Below are 11,228 nucleotides of genomic sequence, written 5' to 3'. Positions count from 1 at the left end.
TGTTCTCTGAAGGCATCAGTGATATTTTAGAGAATATTGGTGAACAAACAGCATCACATAAAAAGCATTGGACCCAGGACAGGTCAGGAGTGATGTTTTGAAGTAGCTTTATAACCCAAAAGTTGGGTCAGCAGGGACGGTGAAGATTAAGGGCGTTGACAACAGTACAGTCCTGAATTTTACTGCACTTTACTGGTCGAAGTTGCAAAAGACTCGAGACTGAAGAGGAGACTCGCCTTCCAGCAAGACTGAAACCTTAAACCTGCAACCAGAGGCTACAGTGGTTTAATCAAAGCATCTCTGCTTTTGAGAACTGCCTGATCAAAGTCCAAAAGACGGTCTGTGTCGGTTCTAGATGGTCGTCATTCATTTTGTTTGTGACCTGTTTAGCCAAAGAGAATGGGCAAAGAAAGTCGTCCCTGGATGTGCTAAGCTCGAAGATACATATTGCAAAGACCTACAGAAATTGCAGCATAAGTTGTATTGAGTCAGGAGGGATGAACACAAATCCACACCATTAATTTTCATTCATAGAAAAAGCCTTGCATTTTTCTTCAATTTTACATTTATGCACTGCGTGTTGGTTCATCACATAAAATCCTACTAGAATACATTAAGTTTGAGGTTATATTCAGGCTAATTGCGTAAAAGGTTCAAGCGGTACTGAATATTTACCATATTGTCAGTTTTTCTTGCTTGATTTATCTCTTCAGGCCTTGAGGCTATCATCTTACGCATGTCTCGGTTTTATGGTGACTGATTGATAAACCACAGATGCATTAATGCTAACAACATATCATAAGTACTGATGGTAACAGAGTTGAGCAATGTCTATCCATCGCTTAAACCCCTTCTACATGCAGGGTTGCTATCAATCCATATAATGCGGTTTCCCTTGACTACTTTTATTTTGTATGTATTAATACTAACCCTGAAAACTGGGAATTGTGGGAATGGGGAGATTTGAAGTGTTTTAGATGTAGTTCTTGGTTATTCTTTGACCTAAATGAGTTCACAATATACTCCTGGAGTAATTTTAGTATTTGAATCGTTTGCCACAGTTTCATGTTTTTTTCCATTTCTAGATTACCGCTTCTGTTTGTTGCCATTTTCAGACAGATGGAATGAATCACTTTTTTTTTTTTCTCATCTGTTTTTCAATTTCTTTGGATCAGGGCATGATGCGTTTTGAAGTATTTTATCCAACTTGACATTAGTACCATTCGAGTGTTCAATTCATCTTTTGAAAACCACATTTTTATATTTGTCTTTGTCTTAACAATAAAATTGTTTGATGATCTGAAACATTTAGGTGTAAATAGAAGCACCATCACAGCTTTATCAACAAAGAAACGACTAAGACACCAAGCTTGAAAAGGTGCTATCTGAAAACAAGCTTCCAAACGTGTCCTATCCTCTACCACTACTATACCACTGAACACCAACAGTTAACATTTTAATAGAAATTTAAATTAATGCCACTACAAATCACTGGGTCTTATTTTTCATAATAATCCAGCACCACCTTGTGTAGGCTATAGAAGGTGCGAAAAAACAAGAACCGACGAGCCGATATCGTTTACGTTCACCTGAACTTTGAAACACAATGACGAGTCTGAAATTTCCTAGTTTGCCTAAAACGCAACAACTTCAACAAGGGGAGGAACACGCCGATCTTATTCGCTGCCAATTTGTTACTAGCCAGAAGCTACCAGTGCGAAGGAGATTTGACTCTGCGTTAAGAGCCGAAACCTTAGAACTAACCCTTGGTATAACTTTTATATTCATATTTTCCAGCTAAAACTACTGCGAGTCTGTCTCGAGAGCTTCCTTTTCGACAATGACGGCGCTCAAACATCGACCATGTTGCCCCTGACTGTTTCGTCCAACGATCTGTTATCGACGGCGGGGCTTCCTGTATGTGCTCAAGCAGTTGGGGTGTGCTGTTCGTGACTGAGCCGACTTGATTGGCCGGTTCGCGTCCGTGACCGATGACCACATTTTTTTTGCACACGTGACATTAATATTTGTCACACACTAATGAAGGATAGTCAGTTGTCACTCTCCCTTAAGCTCAGTGTCTCACTCGCCCAGCATAAGGAGTTAAAGATCATTACAAAAAAAAAATAAAGGAAGTGCAGTGTTACACTGTGTGATCATTGCATATTGTGACGGCAGAGGGAGCTATTGAGGAACTGAAACAGCCACAGACAGCCTCTGGTGTGTCAAGTGATGACAGACCAGAATCAGTGATAAAATCAATCAATCTGGGCTAAGTTAGAAAATTACAGAAGCCAGGATGAGGATCACCAGGATAAATCAAAGGGAGGGACAATTTAAAGACAGCATATTTGATGGAAGGATACATATTCAGATATATGTTATAGATTGTTGTTTATTCTATTGCTTTTATGCACTAGAATAAAAGCAATATTCTAGAATATTGCTTTAGAATATTGCAACTAGAATATTCTAGTTGCAATAGTAGTATAGTAGTAGTAGTAGTAGTATATATATGTATATATATATATAATGTCAAATGGCATCCTGAAGTGTAAGAAGCATGTCCATATATGCAATATGTTTATATATCTTGCAAACCCTTTAATGTTTATATATATATATATATATATATATATAAACAAAAGACTAATTAAATAAAATCAGACCTAATTATAAAAACCAAAAAAATGAAACATTCATCTCGCTTTGCTGAGCTTAGCCAAGAGGTTCGGATCTCTTCACATCTACCCAATTCCCATCACTGACTGACAATCACTTTTGCGCATGTGCAGACTAGACCTCCGGGATGGGTTTTACCGATGGAATCAAGATGGCGACTCTGGCGAAAGCGCCAATATATCTACTAAAGTAAATGTCCAAAACTAACCGAGATAGTGGGTTTCCCCTGGTCCGTTGGGGGTTCGGTGAAACATGAAGACCGGGGTCATGTCTTTGAAACGGAACTGAGTGGTATTTTTCACCGTAGCGAAGCCGGCGAGATGTGCGAGAACTATGCCCGCTCGCTGCTGCGTGTTTCGGTGGCGCAGATCTGCCAGGCTCTGGGCTGGGATGCGGTGCAGCTCACAGCCTGCGATCTGCTGTCCGATGTGCTGCACAGGTACATCCAGCAGCTGGCAAGGGTTTGCCATCGCTACTCTGAGCTGTGTAAGTTCTCTGTTTCATACTCTGATTACTTTCTTTTGCTCCAATAAACCAGAAGTTGTCGATCACGTTGTTGTTGACTTGTTCCCTTCAGTAGCGCCCCCTAGCAAAGGCTGATGTGTCAAAAAGTGCAGTAACTTAATACCTGACCGGCTTCCACACACCTCAGTGGTCACTATGCTTACTTTACGGTTATTTTCACTAAGAACAATTGTAACGCGCTTTCGTTTTGTGTAATTCATCTGAAGTGTTCATTTAGTTCACCCTAAAACTTGTTGATCATCTCCAGCTTCTGCTTCCAGTCAGATTATCCAGCCCTAAACTTACAGATTAAAGGTTTACCTTCTTGTTTTGATCCCGTGTTTGTAGACGGAAGAACAGACCCGGTTCTGGACGACCTCGGCCAGGCCTTCAGACTGATGGGGGTCAACCTGAGCGAGCTGGAAGACTACGTCAACAACCTGGAGCCCGTGGCGTTCACCCATCAGACGCCGCTCTTTCCCCTCAACAAGAACAACGTCCTGCAGTTTCCTCAGCCTGGAGTCAGAGATGCAGAGGAGAGAAAGGATTACATCCCAGAGCACATGCCGCCTCTGGTCTCCTTACAAGAAGGTCAGCATGCTTGTTGACTAGAGTACTGTGAAAAAGTATTATTCTCCCTTCCAGATTTCTTCTGTTTTAAATGGTTCTGAACATAGTGCAAGTTTTTGCAACAACAATAACTTGACGAACTGCAATATTGGTTTTCCGATGAGTTGTTTTCATTTACTAAAGGAAATAATCTGTCCAAACCAAGACGGACTGTTATTACAGTATAACCATCACCTAATAACTGGTTGCTTCACGCCTTGATGGCGATAGCTGCCGTCAAGTATTTGAAAGTGAGCCTTGAGCCTGTCACAATTAATTAAGTAATCGCAGGATAAATTAAAATGAGATCAATAATTATTTTCAATTCTGCTGATTATTTTCTCGAAGGTTAATTTTGTTTGTAGAACCTTCATAATGCATTTTATTTATGGTCTGTAAGTTGTTTTTATTAATTATTATTTTTGGTTGTCGTGTTTTATTTTGGATGTTTAAAGTTCCCGTGTTAAGGGCTTTTCATAAAATTAACATGTATTGGTCTTTGAGAGGATCGTTTTACATTACTACGCTATTAATAATATATTATTTGATAAGGAAAAAAACCAACATCAACGTTTATTGCAATAATTACTGGGGATGAACTTTGGCTTCATTCTTCTGTACAGGATTGTTCTAATTCAACCATTTTTGAGGATTTTCAAGCATGTCTGTTTACACCACATAATCCTACTCAAATTTAGGACTGGACTTTGACTAGGCCACTCGAAAACCTTTTTTTTTTAGATCCATTCAGAGTTGTGCATCAGTCACAAGCTGATGGTCGTACTGCTTTTTGCCACACTTCTTTGTTCCACCACTCACAGCAAGTCGTCCTGAATGCTGCACACATTCGGAGTCTTGTAAGTCTTGGGGGAACATCAGATTTTTTTTTGTTTGGTAAATGTGAGGCGGGTCTTTATCTTCTGTTTGGTCAACAGTGGTTTTGGGACTTGGAGCTCTCTTATGGAGGCCATTTTTTCCTGTTGAGTCATAGAAGGAGACCTTAACCGAGGCTTGTTGTAGTTTGCTGAAGCCCTTAAATATGAAACGTATTGCAAACTGTCGTATTGCTCTGAATTTTCCGTCTTGCGTTCTGTTTGTTCGTCCACTTCTTTTATTTATACGTTCTCCAAATATATTTGAGACCCAGCTGACTCAGCATCTTTAGCCCGTCACTGTGTTGATTTATTAAATGTGAATCTTTTAAGGAGGTGCATCTACCAACAGGGTTGCCAATAGGTGCGGCTTGTTAAGGTCTGCAAACACTCTGCTCCAACTGCTGATCCATTTTCCAAATTAAACCTGTGCTGGTATTTGTTTTAGGAATCCAATTTAAAGGGTGAGTCCGTCATTTTTCCTTTGGAGTAAGTTTGACTGTCTTTGCTGTCTTCTGTGCTCTGTTTTGTTTCAAGGTTTTTGTAACTGTTCAGTGAACAAAAACTCTTTCACATAATGAAGGTTCATCTGCTATACATGCCTGGTTAGTCTAATGGTGTTGATTCAGAAAATGTATTCTCTTTGTTGCATTTTGCACAACTCAAAGTGACATAGATTGGGTTTTAAAATGAGTGAACACATTGATGTTTTTCTTTAATGCTCTCAAAAAGCCCTTTTGTCAACTGTGCATTTTATTATAAGATGTTCACAAATGCGTACACCAACCTTTCCAGGGTTAGAAATGGGTTTTAAGGTTGCTAGAGTTGCTTATCTGGTTTGTTTTATCTTTGCTCAGCAGAAGAGGAGGAGGAAGAGGTTCCTCCTGACATGGGCACCTCGGCTGAGGCCATGCAGGTGGCCTTGGAAGAAGACGAGGATGAAATAGACGAAGACGAAATGGTCAACGACGAAAACCACCCGCTAAAGAGACACCTGGACAGTCCCGACGCGGCCCTGGGCATGATGCCCACCTCCAAGAGGCCACGGATGTACCCCGGTCTCAGCCCAGAGTGGGGCGCGGAGCCCAGGGAGCCCCTTACCTCCCTCAACCCTCAGCGCGTCCCGCCAGGCATTTTGCCTTCCCACGACAGCCTCGACCCCCTGTCGCCTGAAACCCCATCCGGGCCCCTGCCTCCTTTCAGGCCTCTGCTGGTCCTACCCAAACACTCGGACCAGAAGGCACTCGCCATCCCGGTTAGAAAGCCTAAGGTCTCGTCCCCTGGCAGGCAACGAACTAAGTCCCCGAAAGGGGCGCTTCCTGTTGCGGTCGCAGGCAGTCCCATACACTCTCCGAAACCTTCTAAGGAGCGGAAAAAGTCCCCGGGCAGGACCAAGAGTCCGAAAAGCCCGAAGAGCCCGAAGATGGGCTCTCTTAAAGCGCCTCCAGCTCAGATCAAAGTGGAAGCTCTGCACAAGCTGTCCGCTCTGAGCGAGAGGATGGGGAAGGAGATCGTCCACCAGCGTCCGGTCGACGACGACCCCCAGTTCCCCGAAGTCTCGTTCAAGAAGCTGGAGCCCGACAACACGGCCATCGACGACTCCATCGACGCCGTGATCGCCAGAGCGTGCGCCGAGCGCGAGCCCGACCCCTTCGCCTTCTCCTCCGGCTCTGACTCCGACAGCAACGGCTTCTCCAGCCCCAGGAGGCTGACCATCATGGAGCCGTCGACGCCCAAGATCCCCGCCGGCATCGGCGGTTTCATGAAGGACACTTCGACGCCGCTTCACCCACACGTCCACATAGGCCTCGGCAACTGGACTTTGGACGACTCGATCAACGAAGTTGTCCGCAAAGCCAACCAGGGCGGTCCGTCGGCCCCGCCACCTCCTCCTCCCCCCATCCCAGCCGAGTATGTGTCGTCGGGATCGGCGTCTCCGCCCACCCCCGAGCCGCTGCTCAAGGTGTTCGAGGAGAAGAGCAAGATCACACCGCCACCGCCTGATGTGAAGAAGAAGCTAAAGAAGGACCTCAAGACCAAGATGAAGAAGAAGGAGAAAGACAAGCCGAAGGACAAAGATCGGGAAAAGGACAAGAGCAAGGTGAAGGAGAAGAACAAGGAGAAAAACAGAGACAAAAACAAGGAGTTCTCCAAGGAGCTCAAGATGCCTTGGAAGGATGTCAAGGTTGACGACCTCTTCATGCCACGAGAGTTCACCCTACCGGAGGTCCCCATCAAAATAAAATCAAGAGACGGAGAGGGCACCAAGAAGGAGAGGGAGAAACATAAAGACAAGAAGAAGGACAAGGAGAAAAGCAAGAAGGACAAAGACAAAAAGGAGAAGAATAAAGACAGGAACAAGGAGGACAAGCAGAAACAGTCGCTGTCGACCTTTTCCCTCAGCGACCTCCCGCCGCTGTTCAGCCCCTCGACCTGCCTGCGGGTGCCCTCCATGCTGCCGTCGTTAGCGCCCATCCTGCACGACAAGGAGGTGAAGAGCAAGGAGAAGGAGAAGAAAAAGGACAAGAAGGAGAAGAAGAAAAAGAAAGACAAGGACAAGGACAAGGAGCGAGAAAAGGCCAAGGAGAAGGAGAGGGAGAAGGAGGAGAAAAGGAAGGAAAAGGAGAGAGAAAAGGAGAAACGGGAGAAGGAGAAGGAAAAAGAGAAGGAGAAGATTCGTCTGGAGAAGGTAACCGTTGGCTTGTGCTTGTTTGTTGTTGTTTGTGGGGCGGTTGCTAACGGTGACGCTGCTGGTGCCATCTCAGGTGAAGATGGAGACTCCAGTCGTCTTGCCGTCTCCAGTCATTCCCCGGCTGACCCTCAGGGTGGGAGCAGGTCAGGACAAAATGTAAGTCTGCCGACGTTTCCCACAATCCCCAACTCCATCCAGAAACCTGTATTCTCTTGGATTTCTGCATATAAACCGTTACAGGTGAATCTCAACAGATCAGAACATTATTGACTAGTTTAATTGAAGTCAGGTTATTCAATTCAAATGTGGAAATGAATTGTCGCATCGATTCATTACACAGTACCGCACAGATAAATTATATTTGCGCAGATACCTGCAGCCTGTGCTCTTTTTTGTTCTACCACACTTTTTCCCTCCACTTAACTTTCTATAAATTTTTACACACTCTTGTCTGCAATTTAAATATTTTCACTTTTTCTTTTCTGGAATTAAAACTCATCTCTGGTGGTAGAGCTCATTTTTTTTAAATGATCTTTGTGACAAGGTAAGTCAAATCAAGCAACAGTAATTGGTTACTATAAAAACAGTAACCAATTATGAAACAGCAATAAACATTACATGTTGTCAAATGCCACCATCAAAATCATCCAGCAAATATATATGAAAGATATGGATCAATGTTCCAGTTATTATCACATGGGTTTTTAGCCTTGATTGAAAAGAGCTCAGTGTTTCAACAGTTTTCTAGAAGTTTGTTCCACATTAATGGAGCGCAGAAACCGAATGCTGCTCCTCCGTGTTTGGTTCTGGTTCAGTGGATGCAGAGCAGAGCCAGAACCATGACACAAAGACGCCAGGCGGTTCATGCTAACCTGTGTTTGTTTCTCCAGCGTTATCAGCAAAGTGGTTCCGAACTCGGAGCCCAAGACCCCAGGAACCAAGACTCCTGCTGCCAAGTCGGCCCCCGGGAACCGTCCCCGGACGCCGCCACCTCCGCCGGTTCTCCCCCCAGTGGTTCCCATTCTGCCGCCCGCCTCCCCGCTGCAGCCCGCTCCTGCCCCGCCAGGGTCTCTGCTGCCTCTGCCCTCTATGCTGCCCCCTGCTGCCTCCGTCAAGCCGCCGGTCCGCAGCGTCGTAACCGAGACCGTCAGTACTTACGTGGTGGGTTTCCATGAGTGGAGCGTGTTTTACCGCAGTGCTGTTTGGAGGATTATGAATCATTTCGCCTTAAAAATAATTCATCGTTTGCGTGAATCTAATAAATCTGCATAACAGCTGTTAAGTTGACGTGGAACCCCTCGGGAATCCTTTGTGGTGTCCGTTTGTGTCCTAGATCCGGGATGAATGGGGAAATCAAATCTGGATTTGTCCTGGATGTAACAAAGCGGATGACGGCAGCCCCATGATTGGATGTGACGATTGTGACGACTGGTATCACTGGTAAGAGACGCACTAATAAACCTTTTTAACTTCAATTATTAAAGTAATCGCAATAGAATAATTGAGTAACCAATTAATCATTAACTGGAGTACACAGACTCAAAAAGAGGCCGTTTGCTAAACAAATCAACGTATTTAGAACAGTAATTAAGCCAAATTTGTAGAAAAAATATATGAATTTCACATCCGAGATAAAAACCTCTGTCTGTTGATATGTTTTACCCAAAACTCCTCAAGTGGCATTTTTTTTAATATTCACCTGGTTCAAATTCACTTAAAAAAAATGCTATGTTGCTGCATTTTAGGCAATAAAAGGTTTGTTTTCTTATTTTAAAAAGGAATTTAATCATTTGCTAATTTCTGTCTTTTAATGCATTTCTAATAATTTCATAGGAAAAGCTAATATTGTAGCTTAATTTAAAAAAACTCTGCACAATATGCCGACTTTTCTTATCCGACTAATTGATTAATCATCAGAATAATCGTTATTTGCAGCCCTACACTTAATTAACTAACACTGAATTGAACTAATTTCCTCTAGTAAGTGTATTCAAAATAATTTATATATTTTTGGTTAGGCTACTATAATTAAAGATTAACTACTTCTACAATTTTGGACCTTTAGGGTCCAAAAGTGAGACGTTTCTGACTCATTCACATCTTTACTGGTTCTTTAGGACAGCCAAACGTTTCCGCGTCGCGTCAACACTAATGCAGACAAATCCTCACCGTGTGAACTCCTGTCTCCTCGTTTCCACTCAGGCCTTGTGTCGGGATCCTTACGCCGCCCCCGGAGGACCAGCCGTGGTTCTGCGTAAAATGTTCCAGCAAGAAGAAGGACAAAAAACACAAGAAGAAGAAACACAAACCCCACTGAGACTATGCAAAGAAAAAAAATAAAATAAAATAAACAAACGGACAGATTTGGGATTTCCTCAACTATAAAGCCATTATTGATCGCTGGCGGCACTGCTGTAAAAAAACAACAAAAAAAGAATAACTAAAACTCCGCGGCTGACGGTGACTTTTTGGGGGTTGTTTTTTTTAAAAAGAGGTCAGCTGCTATGCACCGCGAGTCGGGGAGAGGAATCGGCTTTAACCAGCACATACTCAGCCTTACTCCTGCTGCGGGGCTGTTTTTCCTTTATCACCTGCAAAACGTTTGCCTGTTATTATTATTTTTTTTGTTTCCCCCGGCTGTTTTGCTGGCTGTTTCCTGCCGATTTTGTCTGCGAAGACCACATGAACTTTTAGAAAGTCAGAGCTGAACCTGGGAGAGGTCTGCCACCGTCGGTCTGTTTGCTTCCCTTCTTCTGCAGGAAGGCCGGGCCTCACCGCCGGACCCTTCTGCAGCTTCCTGCAGTGCCATTGAAATGTCATGTATATAAAGATGATTGCATCAGGCATGTATAAATATGTAAATACCACCTTGGAACCCAAGTGCGTTCTGTTCTTAGGATCGTCTCGTTTGAACCACTTTCACTTATCGGTTTTTAAAATCCAACTGTTTTTCCTTGTAATTTCTGTACATTTTTTTTTTTTTAAATTTGAACTTTGTATTTTTATTTTCTTTTTCTTCACATGGATTCTCGGAGTCATATACTGTAGCCGTGCTCGTAATGTAAATCGTTTTTGCTGATATTTCAATATTAAAGGTGAACAGTCTGTGCGTCCGCAGACTCAAAAAGAAAGCGTCACATCGCATCATTTTCACATCTGCGCCTGTTTGCGAACACTTTTTCTTTTTTAAGAAGAATTTGTTTGAACTTACTTTGCAGAAACACATTTAAAAATAGTAGAACATTGTGTGCATTAAATGCATTTTAAAAAATATGTGCCTTCTGCCATTTGTAGTTAAAATGCCCCCGTCTCCTCCATAAATGACCACACGGTGTCACTCTTGATTCGCATTACCGGCTTTTCCAGATATGAGATACAAATAAAATCCTTCTGTATTATTGTGAAACTGTTTTCCACCTTTAAAAAAGCATAAAGATAAGCTAAAAAAAAACAAAAACATAATTAGGTCATTTCTTTATTAATTATTCTTATACTTATCTATTCATTGTTCATTTTGTTCAAAGAGCAGCAGCTGAACTGCCTTTTGATTTGAGGGAAGACGTGACCAGATGGATTTTTAAAGCTCATATAATGTTTATTAATATACATCAGGTTTCAAAATGTTTCCTAAATCTTCTTTTGTTAAATTGAACCTTGGTTTGTTACCCTTATGTCACTGTTTGTGCTAAAAGCAGAACAAAACAAAAACATTTAGCCTGAGATTGTAATGCTGCAATGAGAAATGAATTATATTAAGAGTTTTTATTCGTCTTCATAGTTGAAACAATGGCCACTAAAAATCTCTTTATTGGATATAAATAAATAAACGGAGCACACATTTGGCAAAATACACTGAAAAAGAGGATGGA

At 42.6% G+C, this 11,228-nt stretch overlaps 1 protein-coding gene across 2 annotated transcripts; it reads left to right on the top strand.

Moving 5' to 3' along the window:
- Positions 1–2,785: 2,785 nt before the first annotated feature.
- On the top strand, positions 2,786–10,490 carry taf3 (TAF3 RNA polymerase II, TATA box binding protein (TBP)-associated facto). 2 transcript variants are annotated; one of them, XM_028043444.1, is made up of 7 exons: positions 2,786–3,168; positions 3,535–3,777; positions 5,528–7,356; positions 7,433–7,515; positions 8,250–8,520; positions 8,693–8,799; positions 9,562–10,490. In XM_028043444.1, exons 1-7 carry the CDS (start codon positions 3,003–3,005, stop codon positions 9,674–9,676), a joined length of 2,814 nt encoding a protein of 937 aa, XP_027899245.1. In that variant the 5' UTR covers positions 2,786–3,002; the 3' UTR covers positions 9,677–10,490. The 2 variants fall into 2 exon arrangements, with proteins under 2 accessions (XP_027899245.1, XP_027899236.1); XM_028043435.1 differs by having other exon boundaries at positions 5,525–7,356.
- The last annotated feature ends 738 nt before the right edge of the window (positions 10,491–11,228 follow it).

This window comes from Xiphophorus couchianus, chromosome 2 (genome assembly GCF_001444195.1).
Source record: "Xiphophorus couchianus chromosome 2, X_couchianus-1.0, whole genome shotgun sequence".
In the NCBI taxonomy this organism is placed as follows: domain Eukaryota; kingdom Metazoa; phylum Chordata; class Actinopteri; order Cyprinodontiformes; family Poeciliidae; genus Xiphophorus; species Xiphophorus couchianus.
The sequence above is the reverse complement of the archived record's forward strand: the minus strand, read 5'-3'. Positions and strand labels throughout refer to the sequence as shown.

Bases quoted from the DNA above. Each gene is read 5' to 3' on its own strand.
- taf3 (XM_028043435.1), top strand. From the start codon at position 3,003: ATGTGCGAGAACTATGCCCGCTCGCTGCTGCGTGTTTCGGTGGCGCAG. The intron at 3,169-3,534 runs GTAAGTTCTCTG...CCGTGTTTGTAG, and splicing joins CCATCGCTACTCTGAGCTGT to ACGGAAGAACAGACCCGGTT. The intron at 7,516-8,249 runs GTAAGTCTGCCG...TTGTTTCTCCAG, and splicing joins GGAGCAGGTCAGGACAAAAT to CGTTATCAGCAAAGTGGTTC.